The 22962-nt window shown below is 35.6% G+C and overlaps 1 protein-coding gene across 7 annotated transcripts in view; it reads right to left on the bottom strand.

Annotated features, from left to right (window-relative positions):
- CFAP95 (cilia and flagella associated protein 95) overlaps positions 1 to 22962 on the bottom strand; it is a 222589-nt gene that overhangs the window by 110686 nt on the left and 88941 nt on the right. For 4 of the 7 annotated variants that reach the window (XM_045515100.2, XM_074361685.1, XM_045515101.2 and 1 more), the window contains 2 exons: positions 16573 to 16630; positions 252 to 1520 (listed from right to left, as the gene is read on the bottom strand). In XM_045515100.2, coding sequence (XP_045371056.1) covers positions 1332 to 1520; positions 16573 to 16630 — 247 coding nt within the window. In that variant the 3' untranslated portion in view covers positions 252 to 1331. Of the gene's footprint in view, positions 1 to 251; positions 1521 to 8645; positions 8761 to 16572; positions 16631 to 22962 lie in introns of those variants that run through there. The other 3 variants (XR_006724145.2, XM_045515098.2, XM_045515097.2) reach the window with 2 other exon arrangements.

Genomic DNA, 22962 nt, shown 5'->3' with positions numbered 1-22962 from the left:
GGTAATGATATGGTCATTAAGATGTCTTCTTTACAAAAAGAAAAAAATCAAATTATGAGTAGCTTGACATCCAGATTTGCATACTTCAAATAGCTGTGCATCCTAGATATGTTAATGAATGTTTAAACTTAAATTTGTAGTCTGTGGAAGGAAAGGTAATTCTAGGTAGGTATCCACTATAATAGATAATATACAAAGAATTAACATCACATATGTATGTATAATACACATATATATTTGTGTACATGTCAGACACACTTTAAAGCAGCAAGAAATTATAGTAAAACTCTGCTAGTGAATGCTTCCTTGGCGTTCACCACCACATTTTCTTTATTAGTTATTATTTCTCTACTCATAAAGCTTATAGTCTTTCCCATATTTTGCTAATCAAATTAGCATTTATCATGAAATATTATTTCATGAATTTTTTAAAAAGGAAAACGAGAATAAATTTAGCTTAGGCTTACCAAATAAATAAACCCATCCTCAGAAAAATTAAAAGTTCAACCACCCCTCAAAGATCAACTAGAATCTGCTATTTATATAACCCTGGGCAACCTTCTTGAACCTTCGTGAGTCTCTGCTCATCTGTAAAATTGAAGGGTAAGTCAAAACAACTGCTAGGATTTCTTCTAAATCTAACACTAGATGATTGGATTTTCCATCAAACCCCTAAAGTTTCACTAGGATTCTGTCTGCATCTCTGCTACCCCATACAATCAAAAAGTGTTATACTGAATAAGGAAAAATATGTTGATTATGCTGATGATAATTCACAGTGCAGCTAGCCACCATAGATATATTAAACATAAACAGACACACTCCCCCCAACACACACATACACACACACACTCAATATTATTAAAAACAGGAAATACTGAACGTTGGCTTTCTGTAAACTCTCTCTTCATCCCAGGACAAGTGTTGCTGAAACTTGTCGAATTTGAGTATCACCTAAATTTTTATTCACTTATAAGTACAATTTAAGTTTTAAGTAATGTCATTTTTTTTAAAATTAGGTACACCCTAAACAATCATAAGCATGACTGTGTTAGCATTATGCATTTTTCCTAATAAGATTTAAAATAAATACAGTCAATAAAATAAAATAAGATAAAATTCCTCCAAGTACCATATGGTTGAGGGTTGCATATCCTCAATGATAAACATACTAAATTTTGGAAAATATCAGAATAGCTTATGAAAAGGAGGATATACATACTGGTCTAGAATATAAGATTTTGTGTTAGAGGAACCTACTATGGTAATACTTCCATTGCATTTATTACAATAGAAAATCATCAACTGTTACATCCATTACCTTTCATTAGTTATTTTAAAAAGGGGACAATAGGACCACTTGTTAATTGGTAAAGTTTTTGTTTTACATATGAATTGGCATAAATCCCACTCTCGTCGTGCCAAGTGTTAATGCCAAATCTTTTGGAACCATTTAGATCTGTGAACTGAGACCGGCATTTTCTGTGGACTATTGAATAATCATCTTGACAAGGATAATCCTATGGGGAGAAAAAGAGAATATTAAATGACTGAAATATGTAAAAAGGAGTGATTTCCAAAAGTTGATCTTTAATGTGTTAGTCTTACTAACACAGGTTCAAAGGTTAATTTTCAAACAATTGAGTAATTTAATCTTTCAAATTACTAATGCCTCTTGTATTTGGCTGTTGCAGTCATAAGTACTTCAAATTCTAAAAGAAGAATCTAGTTCATGGTTGTTTTATCTATAAAATTAAAGTGATAAATTATTATATATGTAAAATTTTCTAAACCATAAATACACAGCATAAAAACAATTTAAATTATATGACCATCTACATGAGACAAAACCAATTACAATTTAACTACTATTCAACACTTTTCAAAATTAATATGTTATAATCATTCCAAAGAATAATATCTTGGGTTATATTTTTAATAATTACTACCAAGCCATACTTGCCAGTGAATGACAAGTTCAAAGATTCATTCCTATTGGAAATTTACCTCAGTATAACCCAGTATAATATTTAAGGTATTTATCCTTAAAGGCTTCATAAAAGCTTCTGTTACAAAACAAGATACTATCATTGACTATTTTCCAAAGGAAATATTGATTCCTTCAGTTTACATCAAGGGTAATGGTAGATGAGGAACAAAACTATAAAACAATGAAAGAAAACCAAAAGAGTTCTAATCTTAGATGGGCTTTATCAAAATTAATTGAAAATTCTAACCATATGTTCAACCATAGCAACCATTATAGTGTCTATTTACTAAGTGCCTATTATGGGTTGAACATGGTAGTTGAGTATTTGTAACTTTTAATTCATAACAGGAACAGGCTTTATTACTCCCACTTTACATATAAGAAAAGACCATTTGCTTAAAATATGAGGAGAGAATTTAAAGAATGCCAATATTAAATGATTCATCCAGAATTTCAAGCTATCTGCCTGTAAGGCATATTATCCCTTCAGGACTCTCATGAAATTCTTAATAATTAAGATATAAAATATATAAACAATAAAATCCAAAAGCTCATAATATCCAAGCCACTTTCTATATAGTTTAGAGCTTTTGCTTTGTGTCACTGGAGGTCTGTTTCTTTGGGGTTTGTTTGTTTTCAGTCAGGTAGAGGCCCTTTAAATGAGATTTGAGCATCATTGGTCAAACTGCTCACTAAGAAGGAAGCAGGATCTGCCCATTCCTACCCCAGTTGCAGGAGAACTAAAGGGAGCTTCACATGCAACGTCAACATGTTCCTTTAGCATCTCCTAGGCAGAGAGGATGACTTATTTTGATGAGGTGAGTGACAAGATTAAATGTGATGTTTTAGAAAAAGGATTTGGCAGCAGAAGGTACTCAAGACTGAAGGTGAAAAGGACTGGGTTCCAGAACTATGATTAGAATTAGATCTTAACAACTCACTTGTCACCAACTGATGGATGGATAAACAAAATGTGGTCTGTCCACACAATGAAATATTGTTTGGCAATAAAAGGAAAAAAATATTGGTAGTTTTAGAGCATGGATGAACCTTGAAAACATTATGCTAAGTGAAAGAAGCTAAGCCAAAAGCCACATTGTATGATTCTTGATATGAAATGTCCAAAATAGGCAAGTCCACAGAGAGAGAAAGTAGCTTTGCCAGGGGATAGGAGGAAGGGAAGGAATGAGTGATTGTTAATGGATGTGATGGCTAATTTTATGTGTCAACTTGGGATCACGAGGCACCAAGATATTTGGCTAAACATTATTTCTGAGTTGTGTCTGTGAGAGTGTTTCCAGATGAAATTAGCATTTAAATTGGTGGACTCAGAAAAGCAGTTTGCCTTCCCCAACGTGGGTGGGCATTATCCAATCCAAGGAGAGCCTGAATAGAAGAGAAAGGCAGAGAAAGTAAGAACTAGCCCCCTCCTGCTTGATTGCTTGAGCTGAGACATTCATCTTATCCTGCTCCTTGGTACTTCTGGTTCTCCAGCCTTCAAACTTGAAGTGAATTACATCACTGGCTTTCCTGGGTTTTTAGCTTTGGTTTTGTTTCTGTAGAGAAACTTGACTAATACAATGGGTATGGGGTTTCTTTTTAGGATGGTGAAAATGTTCTGAAATTGATGGTGGCAATGACTGTATGACCCTGTAGATATATTAAAAATCACTGAATTGCCTGCCTTAAATGGGCAAATTTTATGGCACATAAATTAAACCTTAATAAATTATATCTCAGTAAAGCTGTTATTTTTTAAAAATGGATAAATAGGGGTGAGCAATTCTGAAGTTAGGAAACCTGATTAAGAGGTTGTTGCCTGTTAACACACATAAAATTGAGTGCCTCCCATTATCAGAGATGTATTGGTATAACAGCTCCCCACTCCCCACCAAAACCCCCACAAAACTGATGTGTAATATTTGCCAATTTCTGTGATGTAAATATTCCTTTCCCAGGGGATAGGAAGAAGAAGAGGAATGAGGAGTGAGGAAACCGTGGCTGACTTCAAGCTACCAAGTAAGGCCACTAGCAAACAATAAGTTGGGAAGACATGAGCATATTTATCTCATGGAAACTTTAAGAGTTGACTCCAACTCATCCTGAATCCACCTCTCCCATTTCCCACTGTATAGTAGCCAAGCAGTTTGAGTAGGTTAACTCCCTTCCAGCTTTAGAGACAGAATCTTATTGGCCCAAAAAAAAAAAAAAAAAAAAAAAAAATCAGGATAATCTCAGTCCACTCTCAATGATAGTGATTGGTTTCATGTTAGGCATGTGACTTGAGTTTGTCCAAACAGCTTAAAGCCTGAGATGTCTGTTCAATGGCTTGGGGAGAAAATGCTCTTTTCTCATTACTGGACATAAATAAGAAAGCATCTAGCCCAGGTTGCTGTTGGCAGTCTGCCTATAATCAGTATAGCATGAAACCAACACCATAAAATGCAGATTTGAGAGTTAGTGAAAAGTACAATGACAGTGCTGTATCAATCCTTTCCTGAAGCCAGACTTTTCAAAAAATATGAGCCAATAAATTGCTTTTACTGCCTAATCTGGTTTGAGTTGGTTTTTGTACAACTTACTAAAAGCATCCTATTATATACCTGAATAACCTGCAATATCGGAACACCGAGGTATTGAGAGTCAGAGCAAGGAAATGGGTCAAAAACAAGAGAGCTGGGCATATAAAAAAAGTAGGAGGAAAGGCGAATAGTAAATTTGTGCCTAAGCATACACTTAGGAATTAGAAGGATACAACCATAGAATAGGTGAATAAAGAAGGTTTTAAAAAATAAGAACAATTAGGAGCCAGGAGGGTATAATTATTATAAGGAAGCAGAACAAAGGACGTTTTTCAAAATTTAATGCAAAAGGCACAAAATAGAATAGAAAAAAGCAGCTTCATCAAGAACCACCTTAAAGGGTCTTAATATTGACTGCATCTCACACCCAAAGCCAAACTAAGATGGTGGGAGTTTTGGACAAGCAAGTAATTTGGTGCACCTCTTAAATCAAGTATATAGGGAGGGGGTAATCATTTCAAAATTATTAGTAGTTTTCACCTGACAGTGTGTATAACCACCCATTTATTCAGGAGGAGATCAAAATTTGTTTCAGAAAAAAGTGGCAACCAAAGAGCAAAGTCATTATCACCTTCTAATGCAAAATACAGTTTTTCCAAAAGAAAACAGCCTTACAATCCAATTCACACGCTGGAGGATTTTAAGATATCAATGATCACACCTGGAAGACTCAGATCATAGATTTCTCCAAGCATGTAGAAAAAACATCCTTTGCCATTAAGGCTTAAACAAGAGTTGGAATGGAGACGAGGAAGATAGGGAAGAAGTCTGGGGCACTGTAGGAAGGAGAAAATAAGGGAAAAGGGAAGCAGGACAGCTGAAATAGTCAACATAGCTCCCAATTTTCCCATCTCTAGACTTAAATCAGACTGAGTCCCACTGACCTGGACAGAGAGAAGTGCATTAGATAAATGAGAATAATGGCTGAAAGGAATAAGGGGTCTCCTGACCCCCATCTCGCATGAGAACTCGAAACAGACCAACTCTCAGGCTGTCTTTTCATTTGCCTGGGGCACAGTCAAACCCAAACTGGTAGAGCAGTATAGTTAGGCAGAGGGGGGCTCTGAGAATCATCAATCCTGAGCCACATTTGGTGTCCTGTGGCATAAATAAGATCCCGAAGAAGTTGCAAGTCTGCAGAGGGGATTCAACTCTCAGCTGCAGAGCTGAGCATTGGAGCTGGGACTTAATGGGAAGGCTTTGTGGGGTCAACAGTATCTACAGGAGTAGAAATGAGACAGAGTCATCTCAAACATGCCATGAGGGCTCCAATCAAGCCCAGAGAAAAAGAGTGAGAAATAGAAAAAGACTGACAGTTAACAACATCCACAGACTACAGCCATTTATGCCAGCAAGGAAAAGAGCAACCATCTGGACTAGGGATATCATCCTGGAGACCAGAATAGGCAGAGGACACCATAAAAAAACCCCCGCTCTTCTCCTCTGGCATTGGGATGCTAAGCTGCATCCCTCTTTCCATACACCTGGATGTCATCTTGGCAAGAGATGCAGTCTCTATTGCTGCATAACTGGCCAGCCCGTATGTAGCAGTATAAAACAGTAGTCATTTCCAGAATCTTTGGGTCAGGAATTTGGAAAGGTATAGCTAAGACAGCATCTCTTTGTTTCATAATGTCTGGGGCCTCAGCTCAGACTTGAAAGCTGAGAGTGACTCAAGTACTGCAGTGGAAACATTTCTCATTCCAACTGGTAGTTAATGCTCACTGTCTGCTGGGACTTCAGCTAGGACTGTTGATGGAACAACTACACAGGTCCTCTCTTTGTGCCTGCATGGGCTTTCTAACAGCATGGTGGCTGGGTTCTGAGAATAAAGATGGTACAGAGAACCAGAAGGAAGCTGCATTGCTTCTTATCACCTAACCTCAGAAGTCACACAGCACCACCTCCATCATAGTCATAGTTCACCCAGGTTCTAGGGGTGGTAACGTGGACTCTGCCTCTCAATGTGAAGGGTGTCAAAATCACATTGTAAGAGCATATGGGATGGCAGCATGTGTTGCAACCATTTGGGGAAAATAATCTGCCACAGGGATAAAAATAGGGTGAATCCACCCCTAAATTCAATGACTTGCTAGGAGAACTCACCAGACTCAAAATGAAATTGTACTTGTGGCTATTATTTTTTTTCTTCTTCAGTTTTACTAGGTAGAATTATTACAGTTTGACTGCACATATATATTATATTGCATGTAAATACATATATACAATATACTGCACATTTTTTGGTTTACATATATGTATTGATCATTGTTTCTAAGAACAGATTAGAGCTTTAGCTTTTTAAACTTACATAGTTACCAAAGGAATAAAGCCAACCACAAAATAAGAATCAACAGAATGCAGGAATCCAATCATAAAGAACAGTCAAATGTGCTTACACATATTCAAGAAATCAATCATCTAAGTTATAAATAATAAGTAGTTTGTGTTCTTTTTGTTTTTTAGATTCCACATGTAAGTGATATCATATGGCATTTTTCTTTCTCTTTCCAGCCCACTTCACTTAGAATACTTGTGGCTGGAATTTATTACAGCAAACGGATTCAAAGCAAAATCAGCAAAGGGAAAAGGCATAAGGGCTAATAGCCACAGGAAACTAGGTGCAAGCTTCTGAGACTCAGAGACCTCTCCCAGTCTGTCACACAGGAGGCGCTTAATTCCCACAGCCATGAGTTGTGAAATACTGTCTACTGGGGAAGCTCATTAGAGACTCCAAGGCCAAGATTTTTCTTGGGAGCTGGTCACATAGGCACCCTCTGCCTAGCACATAATGAAATTCCAGACTCCCAGAAGGAAAACAGGTGTTCAACATAAGCCACATTGTTTGCACAAACAATTTAGACACAGTGAGCAACTCTTCTTAGGGAATTCTTATCTCTAGATGCCAACCAAAAGCCAATCTTGCAAGCAGACCTTTTAACAGGTGACAGCCTCAGTCCCGCTATGTTAGCTCTTTCCTACAAACAGGGGCTAGGAGAGGATCTCTGAGAAAGTGAGAGTTTTTTCAAGGATGATTAAATATTTCCTATAGGAACTATTTAAAGTATGGAATCAGACTAATTTTTACATGAATTGAAGAGTCAGTGTTTTCCCACTGGTGATGGGCTCAGGAAGAAGGCCAGCAATCAGTTAGACATATTTCCTCTGCATGTCTGAGGCACAGATAGTTATTATATTTCTAACACCCTAACATAATATTTAAATGGTTGTTCAACATCTGTTTAGTAGGGGTGGGAAGAAGTGTTTAGAAATGGTGTATAGAAACAGATTTGTGAATTATCATACATTATTGGCTGATCCACTATGCTGGTGCCACACAGACCCTGAGTTCTGACAAAGTTCACGTAAGATAGGACAATCACTGCAAGCTTTTTCTGAACCCTCCAGGTAGATGAGGGTAACTGAAAGAATTTGTCTGAATTGTGGAATAGGTAGGCATCAGAGCACAATGGCTTATGCATAGCCAGACTGGAGGAGACATTTCACAAGAAGAATTACTAGCTTAATTGGGAATAAAAAACCAGTTATGTTCCATAACTTCAAACCTGGACAGCTGGGAGAATTCTAACAAAACTAAAAAGAATAGGAAAGATACGGAGATGGGGGGGAGTTGTTTTAAGGGAGAAAAGATGATTCACTTTTTAGATATTTTTAGAGATGACATCTGTACAAAATGTTTATCTGAAAGGTACTGCTGTGGGACAGGTGGCCTGGAGAAAGGTCAGGGCCCTAAGCAGAGCAGTGATCACTGGCTCGGGAAAACAGCTATAAAGAACATTACTGGGATCAGGGACTATATCTGAATATGGACTGTGGCTTATATAATGATACTGTATCGATTTTCCCAAGGTTGAAAATTTTACCATAGCTATGTGTCCTTGTTATTAAGAAATATGCACTGAACTATTTAGAGGTAAAAGGGCACAAAGTCTCAAGCCTACTCTCAAATGGTAAATAATTGACGACTCTAGCTAAAGATGGGAGCTCTTTGTACTATTCTTGTAACTTTCTTGTAAGTTTGAAATTATATAAAAATAATTTACCTCAAAAAAGTGATGGTTATAGAGCCATGGGAGTGGATGAATTCTCTGAGATTGTATAAAATGAGAGCAGCAGGGTTCTGTGACCCAAATCTTGGGGACACTCGTGGCTGGGTCCATAAAGGAACTATGAAAGACAGAGAAGAAGAGGTATGGAGAGAGTGTTGGAATGTCCTAGATTCTGAAGAGTGGAAGGGTGAAGAATTGTAGCCAACAATTACTCACTTCCTAAGAAGCATTATAGAGGGCAAGACCTGACATAACACAACCAATAGTAAGAATCAATCTCTTGTTATCTTTGAGCATGCTGTTTCAGGGAAGGGTTGAGGAAGTTGAATGAAACATCCTGATAGTAGATAAAAAGAGTGTCAGAAAAAGGAATACTGAGGACCAATAGGCCCTGTAGAAACAGGAACCACTAAAGATCCAGCAAGAATCACTATTGGAAAGATCTGTGTTAAGGTTAATAAAGGTTTCTTCTTCCTTTACTCCTCTTTCTCTTCCTTCTTTGTAACAAATCATAGAAAAACAGGTTAGGATATTACAGAAGGGTCCTCCTGAGCCCCCAGTTGACCTTCCTTCATTTTGAAAGACAAATAGAACATGATTTTACCCTTTATATCAGTAAAATGTATCAGTGTAACAATAAGTGATGAGTACCCAACTCTTAGATTCCCATCCTCTTCCCACCCCCATTCCCATAGCCTCTGAGCACCATTATCTCTTGAATCTTTTTTCAAAAGAAAATGACATTGCTGTTTCTTAGTCAACCATATACCCAGTCCTTACCCAATTTTCCTGATATTTCAAGGGTCTGTTCTGTGGTCACACTTATTCTTATCTGATTTCATCATTTTTTTTTTCATACTTTATTTATCAAGGTGATTTTCAGTTTTAGGCCTGCCTTCTGGAACACCAGTAACTCTCCCTAATTTAATATTATAAGATAATTTGAAAACAGTCTCAATTCATCCAGATAGATCATCCATAAAAATACATAATGGGTTATGTTTCCTGGCCAAATCAGTAACTGCGAACTAACCTTGTATCCACCATTACAGATAGCTATTAACCACCTGGCATTCATACAGCAAAGATCATTCTTCTCTAGCATGCCTATAAGCATCCTCATTTGGGGTACTCCATTTACACTTTAAAAGGTATTGAGGCAACAAGCTTATTTATTTGAATGTCACATTGGATGGAACGAAAATAGATATTAAAGAAGATTGCTGTGATATTTTAATTATTTTCAGTGTACATCATGTATAAACTTCTTTCCCACTTATGTGACTTGACTGAAGGCCTGCCTTCCCCTAATAAAGTTGTCTTATAAGAACACATGCAGAGTGACAAAGGATATAAGAGAACAATTCCCTTACAGACAAATCTACTTTACCAACCCTGGGGATCACAAGGGGATATGCATCTTAGACAGATCCCTTCATTTATTTCCTTCACTATTTTTAAAATGATTTGATTTCTATTGGATATTTTTCCCCCAATGATTTCATTACAGAATAAGAGTAATTGGCAAAGGCAGCTATAAAGAACCTGTAATTAGTTGGAGATATATATATATATATATATATATCTATGTAATATATATTACGTATTTAAGAAACCTTTACTATCTCTTTTTATCTGATAAAATTTTACAAGGAAGAGCATTTGTAACAAATACAAGTATTCAACTAAAGAAAAATAGTCATGGGAAGTACAAGAAAGTGTAGGCTGTGAATATAAGTATAAACATCTATATCATTAATGAATCCAGTCATCACAAAGAAAAATATAGAGATCTCTACAGACAATCACATCACAAAATAAGCTGACTTTTAAAGATTAATATCGCTCAAACTCTAGTAATGGCCAGGACCAAAAACTAAATAATACACTATTAAACCTTAGTTACTGACACATTTTTCTTTCTTATGCACAAAGTTTGATTGGTCCTATCATTTTAATATAAAAAATAAATATCATTTTCTTATTCCTCACTCTGAGGATATCTGCCACTGTTTTATATTTATAATGGTATGGTTACGTATAAATATGAGGTCCAGGGTTCTCGATTTTTCAATTTTTTCTTTGCTTTTTCTTCTTTAGAAAAGTCAAATACGTTCACCATAAAAATTAAAAATAATCAAAAGGAAGAAAATAAAATCTCCCACAATCTCAAATTCTCTGAGGTAGAACTTAGCTTTTGTGACTTAATCCAGAAACAAAACGAGGTCATGGTTACTTAATTTCAGAAAGCAATATGAGATGAAGGTATACTAGCAGAGGAAATAGGGTTCTTTCCACTGAAAGGATATAACACTAAAAAATAACTGAGAACCTGAATTTCCAGAGAAACAGCCCAAAATTTCTCAACTGTTGGTGATACATGAGGTGAGTGGGAGTTAAGATATTTATTCCTAATTTTCAAGTAGACTTGAATTAAATGTCTGCCAAGATCCTTAATCAAAAAGATTACTTGGTCATAAATAAATAACTAGAGAAACAATTGAGAAACAATCAATGAGAATCAAATCATAGAATCTGAGAGTCAGAGAGCTCATAAAGATCTTTCTGTCTGTATCAGTGAGAATCAGAGTCCCCAGAGAATCAGAACCAATAGAAGACAGGCAGAAGGAGAGAGATGACAGAGACAGACTATGATGGACTATCTAACTTACCCATGTATCTATCTATCTCTATCTAAATACAGATCAATGAGGGAAGCTGGGAAAGCCCTGTGGAGCTATAGAGCAACTGCCAGCAGATCCTATGGTTGAAGCAGGGGTCTTAGTGCTGGTAGAATGTCATGAGATTTAGAATCAGAACTGTTTGCCTATAAGCTACAAAATCATGCTTATGTGTACATGTATAAGGTCAGCATACATATGTGCAGTACACAGTGAGATCTTTTAGGCATGAATTTAGGTCAAAGAAGGCCACCATATCCTTCTGAACCCAAGCAATAAAGGGCTGTTTCTACGGTTAACTAGTAGCAGCATTTTGGAACATCTTGACACCAGTTAAAAAATACTAGGTACAATCATATGACCCCTTCCTTCTTCTCCAGTTCCACCCTCCACCACTACCTCATTTGCAGAAGAATCTAAACTCTCTCTCATTTCATTTCAGTCAATAGCACATAATAAGATAAACAAGCATATTCAGCAAATGGCCATTATTCTTTTGTTAGTAGATACTGAATCAGAACCTTTTGTTAGTAGATACTGAATCAGAACCTTAACAGGACAAAAAAGAAAAAATAAATAGTAGATACATTAAGATGCAGTACAAAGAAAGTAGTACTAAAATAAAAGTCATGAAGACACATCATGGACCCTGAAACATTACCTAATTAAAGTAAAGTTCAGCCTTAATTTTCTGGATAAAAATTTGGCAAAAGTCACACTTTATTCCAAACCAGTTGCAGGGCTGGGAGGAGCCATTAACCTCTAAGGTGCTCCCCCTGAGGGACTGGTCATTTGACTCAGTCTTTGGCCCTACCTTTCTTTCCTGCTATCTTGTAGGCTGACTTCCAACACCTGTATTTAGACTCTAGCCAACACTCTGGCTTACCATTTTTTCACCTTTTCAAGTCAATGGCTTGGATTCCATTATAGAAACTCATTCTCATGCCACATCCTGAAATCTGTCATTCCCCAGAGTTGTTCTACATCTGAAATTCCAATAAATTCCAGGACATCTCCTTTGCTTATTACCTCTAATACTTCTAGCTATCTCAGGCCTACTCACTACTGCTATGCTTGTTCTTTTTTTTTTGAAAATTCCCTGGACCTTTCAACTTCCTGCATTTGCTAGTCCATGCCTGAACTAATTATTTTCCTTACTCAGCCTGATTATGTTCAGTTGACTCTTCACCATTATCCTCAGCTCACTTCTCCTTTGTCCCAAAGGCTCACATACCCTACAAACAGCCAGCCTTAGACCAATCTTCTAATACAATTTCTCTGAAACTTTTCCTTTATTTTTGTTCTTTGGGAGAAGGATAGGGAAGAATTTAAGAGAAGGTATCTTTCACCAAAATTGCGGTGGGCCAAAATAAGCACCCAGCTTTAAGAGGTGGAGTTTTGAAGACATAGCTTGCCATTCTCTTTCATTTCTCTCCTTGGAAATGATTTCATAACTTCCTAATATTCTGTATTTATTCATTCATGTCTAGAGCTATGGGGGGGATAATTTGGATTCCCTTTAGACTACTTATAATGCTATCCTACTTTATGCAAATATGAATTAAGCAAATATAAGAGACCATAATATAAAAATTTATAAAGTCTCAATTCATGCACAAAATTTTAAATAATATGAATCCAAATATTTCAAGATTTCTTCAGGAATTGCATGATTGTAATGGTGGTAGCCTGAGTGAATGGTGAACTGTATTTATGCTAAGGCCACATAGTGAAGTCTCTAGCAAGTAAAAAGTATTCTCCTTCTTTGTCAGTATTTTACGAATCACACATTTGTTTATGTGCATGGTAACTTCTAAGAGTTCAGTCACTATTCTGCTGTTATTAAACCATTTACTGTCATTATAATTTAAAATATTTTTGTACTCTATAACAATGTAATGCAAGTATTCATTAAATTGGGGTGCTAGAAGTAGTGCTAAAACATTTTTTAGTGCAAAGTCAATTATTTTGGCGTGGAACTTAAAAGTGGATGAATAAAACTCTAAATGTAAGCCGAACAACTGCCATTGCATACTGAATGCTGTGCTGTTAATGTGGAAACAGGCAATATGAGAAATACTAGAAATAATGCTGAAAAAGTAAAAAGTATGAATATATAACACAATAGCTAAAGATTTATGCACCCTGAGAATGCATGACACATTTTTATATATATGCCTATGGGGAAATTAGTCCTTTGAATTTTGTGAGTTTTTAATTATGTGTCCTGCAACTTCCTTTTGTTCAGAGATGGAGCCAAATCCATGTATATGAGGAAATGAGCCTGAATTGCATTTTTAAAATATATTTGTTTCTTTGTGGTTTTTCTGATTATAAGCCACCATGCTTGCTGCATTGGAAAATGCTAAAAAGTATAAAGATTAAGAAAATCACCTAGACTTTTACCATTCAATGAGCAACTTCACTAGCATTTTGACAGTTTCTTCAGGGTTTTTTTTCCCTCTATATTTTTACAGTTTAGATAAAATATACATACAATTTTGTATCTTAATGTTTTTCTTGACCTTAAGTAAGAAGATTTAGCAAAACACTAAGAACTATCCATGGACTTTACAAAGGCTATAACGTATCTCATCATGTGATTATGACTTATTAATAAGTATTGTCAGAGAGGAAAAAGACTTCACACTTCTAGGTTCTTCTGGCTAGAATTAAAGAATTAAATTGATATGAGACAGATAACCAGAGAAAATCTAATTTAATTTCATACATACAGGAACCCCCATATACACAAGAGGTTTAAAGACAGAAAGGTAAAATGAGGTATATATATCAGACTGAGCTAAGGAATGGGATAGGGGCCTGGGGCTTCCAAGGATAGGAGGGTTCACAGAACGGTAAGAAGAGCAGATATTTGGCAATTAGACGTTTGTCTTGCCATATAGATGAGGCCACTTAGCTAAAATATATCTCCAGTAATAACTTTTTTTTCCTGGGAAAAAGTTCCCAATTTAAATTCTTCTAGGTAGATAAGGGAAAGGCAGCAGTTTATCTTGAACCCACAGAGTCTCAATTGCTTTTAGCTCAAAATACTCCTCATGTAGGAGTAACACATTTTGGGGAGGCTCATTCTGAACCCCTACAGTACTACACCTTATGTTAAAACGCTAGGTACTTTCCAAGTTTTGCCATAATAAATAATTCAGTCATGAGTATCTCTGGATATAAATTTTATCTCTAGTTTGAATTATTTTTCTTTGGGGAAACTTCTTAGGAGAATTATTAGATCAAATAGTATTTTGATTCATATAGCCAAATTCCTTTTCAGAAAGACTAAAACAATTTACAATATTTCTGGCAATAGAAAAAAGTAGCCATTTCACGCCATCTTCACTCCACTGAGTATTATCATTTTTTAAAGTATTGCCAATTTTATTAGCAAAAAGGTTACGGTTTTAATTCATATATTTTATTATACGTAAATTGGGATTTTCCCTATATTTATCAGCTAGTTAACAATAATAATTTCCTGCTTGTGAATTGTCTTTATATGGCCTTTGCTCATTTCCCTAGAGTTTTTAACATTTTTCCTGCCAATAGGTCTGAGTACTTTATATATTAAGCATATTAATCTATAAGCTATCATATTTGATTTTTTAATGGCTTGAATGCTTTTTTTCCACGTAAATATCTTATATGCCTTTATTTACTTAAATTTAAACTTCTCACTTATTAAAATAGAACAAGGTTTTCAAAAGCAAAAACCCTTGGCTCTCGATTTTCCTTTTTTTTTTTTAGCTTGAATGCTTTTCTTTTTTAATGAGAAAAAAGAAATGAGTACAACATATGATGAAGGTAGTACCATGAATCCTTTATTTCCCTAAACTGTTTATGCCACTGTTTCAAAAAAGCTTTTGATTATTCTCATCTGTTTATATTTTCAAATAATTCTTAGAATCTTTGAGTTCTGATAGAAACAAAATCTATTGGGATTTTTATTGTAATTATATTAAATTTATAAATTTAATTTATAATTTAGTTTTCCAGTCCCCTCAAATGGTAGTTATTTCCTTGTATTGGAAAATTCTCTCTGTTACATTTGGGTGTATATTTATTTTTTAAAAAAACTTAATGCCTTCAAATTATAATTTATTATTGTCTTCTTGGAATCTCTTATGGTTTTCAGTCATTTGGCACTTGGACCTGCAGTCCAGGCTCACTAGGCTGGATGTCCAAGATGGCTCCTTCACTCATAAGTTAAGCTCATCAGTGTTCCTCCTCATGGCCTCTCCCTCCAGCAGAGTAGACTAGATTTCCTGCATAGTGGTTCAGGGCTCCAAGAGTTAGAAGCAGTCTTCGTAAAGCTAGCCTAGATTTGGCATGGGGCTACTTTTGCCATGTTCTATTCTTCAAATTTGTCACTGGACAGACCAGATTCAAAAGATGAAGGAACATTCACCTCTTGCCGGAGAAGTGGCCTGTCCAACATCTTTGAAGACAAACTACTACATCTTCTTTATTGATCTTTATTTGATCTGGAATTTTACTCAGTAAAGTATTTTAAATTTGTGTTGCTATAGTAATTTTTATGCTTTTTCTTTTACAGTTTACTAAGCAGTTATTAATATTAAGGAAAGATACTATCTTTGATATACTTATTCTGTATTCAGTCACCTTACTAAATGGTCTTATTCATTCTAATTACTTCTCATTTTAACATGTTGGTTCTCCTGAGAAGATAATCATACTATCTGTAAATAAATACTTTTTTCCTTGTTTTTCAATAATTAAGTCTCTTATCTATTGCACTGGTTAAGACTTTCAGAACCCGAGTAATAGGAAGCAGCCTTGTTTTGTTTTCATTGTATAATTTTTTAAGTACAAGTATATTGAAGCTGTAAACTGGACATGTTTTATCAACATACATATTTCCCAGAGCTAAATTAAACCACTATTTTCATGTGCTGATGCAATACAAATGAATAGAAAGGTAGGTTTTTATTCAAGATAAACTGAATTTAGAGAGCAGGTCAATAAAACAAGATGAGGAAGAAAGTATTTTGGACAATGCAATATTTTCTCCCTGATATCTATAAACTAATTCCCCAAATAAATTATAATCATAAAATATTCCATTGACTCCCACAAAAGTTAATCTCTCTAAATAAATATAAAACATAATAAATCTCAGCAATTTGTCCTTTCTTCTCAAGCTTGACTATTTACATTAGATGTAAAGAATCATTTTAATAAATATTAGAATATGGCTTTTCAGCTCTTATACTCACAAGTGGCTGATATTCATATGGTGGAGCATATTCTTCAGCATATGTTGTCAATGTATACCTAAGAAGGGTAAGGCAATAGTTAAGAAAAGAATGACTCCAAAAGAAAAATATTTTAAATTTCGTAGTATATACTTTATATGAAATAAAAACATTTCAGGGAAGATTAGTTCTAAAAAAATTTAAAAATTTAAAAATTCCAAGCCCTCATTTATAGCATTACCTACCACTACCAGAATGCCCTTCCTTTAATTACTTGAAATTCTGCACCACCTACTATTCTTCTGTACTAACAATACGCTGCCAACCCTAAGTCTCTAAGCTCAGGTGCATTCCAGACCTTTGGGGTTCTCTTTTCCACTCACTTTCTGCCTCCCAAACCTTTTTGACCCTATGCCATGTGTTCTCTGCTAGATGACAACTGAAAAGATAAGAGAAGACAACCAGGTGGACTGAGATTGCATAGCTTCCCCAACCTCCACCCCAGTAAGCACATAGAAATGCTGGATGAAATACATCCTCCCTTCCCAAAGTCTACAAGCACAGCCAAACTCAAAAGGGAAACCCTGTGGTGCTAGAAATGAAAGGATACTCAGAATGGGAAGCCATAAGCTGATGTCCTAAGGCTCAAAGCTGGAGTTGAACTGCCTATCAAAGGCAGGGGGCATGGCCTTGTGTTCATAGAAGGCACACAGCTAAACTTCTACTTATAGTCAGGAGTCTGTAAAGGCTATATACCTCCATATAAAAGAGACCAAAGAAACTCCAGCCATGAGACCAGGGAAACTTGCAAGAAAGTTTCTCTCTGTTTGGCGCTCAGAACAGGGGGGAAAAATTATTATCCTATGAGAAATTAAAGTCCTTTTGTTCCTGGCAATATTATGGGATTAGATGGTCAAAAAACACTTCTGAGAATTGCACACCTAAAAATATTGGGTACAAGAAAATCTAAATATTTTAACACATGGTTTAGCTAGCGGGAAAGTAGAGAATTCAATAAGTAAAAGAATTCCAAAGTAACTAGCAAGTCAACTAACAGTTATTGGGTATGGGTGCTAATATTTACTTCGTGGTAACCACCAATTGCTGCTGGACTATTGAGGTGTGATTTCCAGAGGGGCAGCATTAACATTATCTGGGAACTTATAAGAAATGCCAATACTTGGATGCCACCCCAGATCTACTGAAACTCTGGGGGTGGGCCTAGTAATCTGTGTTTTAACAAGCCCTTTAGGGGATTCTGATGCACACTAAAAGCCTGACTACTGGCAATTAAAAGAAAAAAAATTAGAAATGTAGCCTTCAAACCAGCAAATAGGATATTATTTTTAGAGACCAATCTAATAGAAAGCAGGAAAGGAGAAGAAAAGGAAGAGACAAAAATCATTTCTGTTCACAAGACAAACTAAAGTTATAAAAATAAAATTAAATACCTTTGCAATCACAATGAGAGTAAAGGGTTTAAACCCATCAGTGAAAGTATTTTCTCAGACACAAACTGAACATGAACTTGTTTTATACAGTCTAACTCTATGCTTTTTTTGGTTTTTGTTTTTGAAGTATAGTTGATTTACAATATTATATTAGTTTCAGGTGTACAGCACAGTGATTCAGTATTTTTATAGATTATACTCCATTCAAAGTCATTACAAAATAATGGCTATAAATCCCTATGTGGCAGAATATATCCTTATTGCTTATTTTACATATAGTAGTTTATATCAGTCTCATACCCCTATCTGCCCCTCCCCTAACCCCCACCCAATTGTTTCTGTTTTACTATATACATTTGTTTGTTTTATTTTTTAGATTCTGCATATAAGTGATATTATACAGTATTTGTCTTTCTCTGACTTCTTTCACTAAGCCTAATATTCTCTAGGTCCATCCACGGCACTGCAAATGGCAGATTACATTCTTTCTTTGGCTGAGTAAAATATACCATTGTATATACACCACATCCTTATCCATTAGTCTGTTGATAGATACTTTGGTTGCTCCCATATCTTGGCTATTGAAAATAGTGTTGCTATGAACATTAGGGTGCATGAATCTTTTTAAATTAGTGGTTTTTTTCTTAATATATTCTGGAGTGGAATTGCTGGACCATATGGTAGCTCTATTTTTAGTTTTTTAAGGAATCTCCATACTGTTTTCACAGTATTTGAACCAATTTGCATTCCCATCAACAGTGTAAAAGGGTTCCCTTTTCTTCACATCCTCACCAAATATTTGTTATTGGTGCTCTTTTTCAATTATAGCCATTCTGACAGGTGTGGTAATATCTCATTGTTTTGATTTGCATTTCTCTAATAATTAGCAACATTGAGCATCTTTTCATGTGCCTGTTAACCATCTATATGTCTTCTTTGGGAAAATGTCTGTTCAGGTCTTCTGCCCATTTTTGGATTGGGTTGTTTGTTTTTTTGATATTGAGTTGTATGAACTGTTTACATATTTTGGATATTAATCCCTTGTCATATCATTTGCAAATATTTTCTCCCATTCAGTAGGTTGCCTTTTCATTTTGTCAGTGGTTTCTTTTGCTGCGCAAAATGTTTAAATTTGATGAGATCCCATTTGTTTATTTTTGCTTTTATTTCTTTTGCCTTAGGAGACAGACCCCCAGAAATACTGCTATGATTTATGTCAAAGAGCATTCTGCCTATGTTTTCCTCTAGGAGTTTAATGGTATCTGGTCTTACTGTTAGGTCTCTAATCCATTTTGACTTTATTTTTTATATGCTGTTAGAGAATGTTCTAATTTCAGTCTTTTACATGCAGCTGTCCAGTTTTCTCAGCACTGCTTATTGAAAAGACTGTCTTTCTCCTTGTATATTCTTGCCTCCTTTGTCATAGATTAATTGACCTTAGGTGTGTGGGTTTATTTCTGGGCTCTCTATTCTGTTCCATTGATCTATGTGTCTGTTTTTGTGCCAGTACCATACTGTTTTGATTACTGTAGCTTTGTAGTAGAGCCTGAAGTCAGGAAAGATGATTCCTCCAGCGTTGTTCTCTTTTTCTGAAGATCATTTTAGCCATTTGCTGTCTTTTGTGGTTTTCTATAAATTTTAGAATTATTTGTTCTAGTTCTATGAAAAATGTCATGGGTATTTTGATTGGGATTGCATTAATGGCTTGCTTTGGGTAGTATTACCATTTTAACCATGTTAATTCTTCCAATCCTTGAACATGGGATGTCTTTCAATTTTTTGGTATCATCTTCAATCTCCATCATCGATATTTCATAGTTTTCAGAGTATAGGTATTTCACTTCCTTGGTTAAGTTTATTTCTAGGCATTTAATAATTTTTGATGCAATTTTAAATGAGCTTTTTTCTTGCTTTCTCTTCCTGATAGTTCATTATTAGTGTATAGAAAAGCAACAGATTTCTGTATATTAATTTTGTATCCTGCAACTTTAGTGTATTCATTTATCAGTTCTAATGGTTTTTTGGTGGACACTTTAGGGTTTTCTCTATATAATATCATGTCATCTGCAAATCATCACAGTTTTACTTCTTCCTTCCAATTTGGATGCCTTCTATTTCTTTTTCTTTTTCCTTTTTTTTTTTTTTTTTTATTACTGCTATGGCTAGGACCTCCAATACTGTGTTAAACAGAATTGGCAAGAGTGGGCATCCTTGTCTTGTTCCTGAATTTAGAGGCAAGGTTTTCAGCTTTTCACTACTGAGTTTGATGTTAGCTGTGTGTTTGTCATAAATGGCGTTTGTTATGTTGAGATATGTCCCCTCTATACCAAGTTTGATTAGAGTTTTTATCATGAATAGATGTCGAGTTTTGGCAAATGCTTTTTCTGTGTCTATTGAGATGATCATGTGGTTTTTATCCCTCCTTTTGTTAATGTGGTGTAGCACATCGATTGATGTTCTTCTTCATGAGTTTGAAAGAATTCCTTTGTGAAGTCATCTGGTCCTGGACTTTTGTGCTGGGAGATAGTCATAGATAGGTAAGTAGGTAGGTAGGTAGGTAGGTAGGTAGGTAGGTAGGTAGATAGGTAGATAGATAGATAGATAGAAAGAAAGAAAGAAAGAAAGAAAGAAAGAAAGAAAGAAAGAAAGAAAGAAAGAAAGAAAGAAAGAGAAAGAATAGATAAACAAATTCAATTTTACCACTAGTGATCACTCTGTTCAAATTGTCTGTTTCTTCTTGATTCAGTCTTAGCAGGGTGTACATTTCTGGAAATTCATCTGTTTATTCTAGGCTGTCCAACTGGTTGGCATACAACTGCTCATAACATTCTCTTATAGTTTTTTTTGTACATCTGTTATATCGGTTGTTATGTCTCTTAGTTCATTTCTTATTTTGTTTATTGAGTCCTCTCCTTTTCCTTCTTGGTGAGCCTAGATAGAAGTTTATCCATTTTGTTTATCTTCTCAGAAAAACACCTCTTTGTTTCATTGATCTTTCCTGTTGTTTTTTTGTTCTCTATTTTATTTATTTCCTTTCTGATCCTTATTATTTCCTTCCTCCTGCTGACTTTGGGCTTTGTTTACTCTTCTTTTTCTAATTCCTTTAAATGGTAGGTTAGGATTTTGAGATTTTTCTTGTTTCTTGAGGAAGACCTGTATCACTATAAACTTTCCTCTTAGAATCGCTTTTGATGCATCCTGTAAATTTTGGAAAGTTATGTTTCCATTTTCATTTGCAAGTACCACCCAGTGATGTGGAATAAGTGAGGCTAGAATGTTAGCTCAGCTCAGGCTGGTACATGTGCCGAGGTGGTTGTAGGAAACCCAGCAGCCACTAGAGCAGTCCTCAATTTGCTTTCTCCACTCTGCCTCATCTTGTTAGTCCCAGCGGTCCTCCAACCAGCCAAGAGGGCATATCTCCCTCTTTTTCAGACCCCAGGACTGAGGTACCCCATCTGTGGCTTGAACGGCTCAGTCTCCAGGGCAGGTCTCCACCTGTGTAATCTTCCTTTTCTTCTGAGTCCCCTCCCAGAAGCACAAGTCCCAATTTGATTGCTTTTCTTCCCTTCCTATCCAATTACACGTGGACCTTTCTTACAGCTTTGGTTGTACAGAGGTCTTTCTGCCAGTTTACATTTAGTATCCAGTGAGAATTGTTCCACATGTAGATGTATTTTTGATGTGTTCATGGGGGTAGGTGTGTTCCACATCCTCCTACTCTGCCATCTTGGTTGATCTCCTCCCTAACTCTATGCTTTTACACCTAAAATAAAATTGTTTTCAAAGAAAGTTTGAAAGTAAATGGATATAAAAAGATATATCCAGCAAATATTAACCAAAAGCAAATAAGTGCTCTTACATTAATATTGTATGTCATCGACAATGAATCAAAAATTATTAGTTATACAGATCATTACCTACTGATAAAAGGAACAAATCACCAAGATACAACAATCCTAAATCAATGAACCTAACAACACATAGACTATGTAAGGCAAAAAAAAAGAAAAGACAGAATCACAAAGATTAAATGACAAATTCGCAGTCATAGAGGAAGACCGTTGCACATGCCTAGATCCTTTGGTTTCTTAAATCTAAATCTCTACATACATCCTCCAAAACCATACAGATCAACAGCAAAGCAAACAAAATCACACAATCATCCATGTATAGAGCATAACAGAGGCTAGAGAAGACTGCAAACTTTTGTTTACACATAGGTGGGAGAACAATCCAGAATTAGTAGAGCCAGATCTGGAGTCCATGCTAGAGCAAAATCAGGCAGGGATTACATGGAAGAGAAGAGAGAATGGCAAGTCCCAGGTGGGGATGAAACACAGAGGCATGACTTCCAGAAAGAGGGCATCCTTCCCTGATGGGGAAATACTAAGAACAAGTCTGAGACTAGAGGATTTGAATATTGGCCTTCCAAGAAAAAAGACAAAGTATGCAAGACCACAATAGCAGTCTTGGGAAGGTGCTCTCTCTGGGGAACTAGCAAGGAAAAGAAAAAGAGGAAATCAAGCCCAGAAGTTACTCTTCTAAAAAAGAGATGCCATTAATGAAATAAAGTTCACTTCACTGATTCAACAGAAGAGGGCACTCTTGAACCACGATATTGAGGAAACTCTAAATTTTTCATTCCCCTTCTGTACAATTAATTACCAGATTGTTGCTAGTCTAGGAAAATTCAACATAGTTAAAGTGAACAGAAAAAGGCAACATTACTATGAGAAGAAAATGATAAATGAGAATAAAAACTAAGCTGATGAAAATCTTCCCCAGAAACATTTTCCTAAATAGTCACAGAAATTGTCTACCAGCATTACTATTCAATGATGTACTGGAGATTCTATCAAATACAATAAAACAAGAAAAAGAAGCACAAGTATAATAGCTGGAATAGAAGAACAATATTTTCATTTTCCACAGATGATAAGGTTGTACATTTAGAATATCC

The sequence above is a fragment of the Camelus bactrianus genome, chromosome 4 (genome assembly GCF_048773025.1).
Source record: "Camelus bactrianus isolate YW-2024 breed Bactrian camel chromosome 4, ASM4877302v1, whole genome shotgun sequence".
Taxonomy (NCBI): Eukaryota; Metazoa; Chordata; class Mammalia; order Artiodactyla; family Camelidae; genus Camelus; species Camelus bactrianus.
The sequence above is the reverse complement of the archived record's forward strand: the minus strand, read 5'-3'. Positions and strand labels throughout refer to the sequence as shown.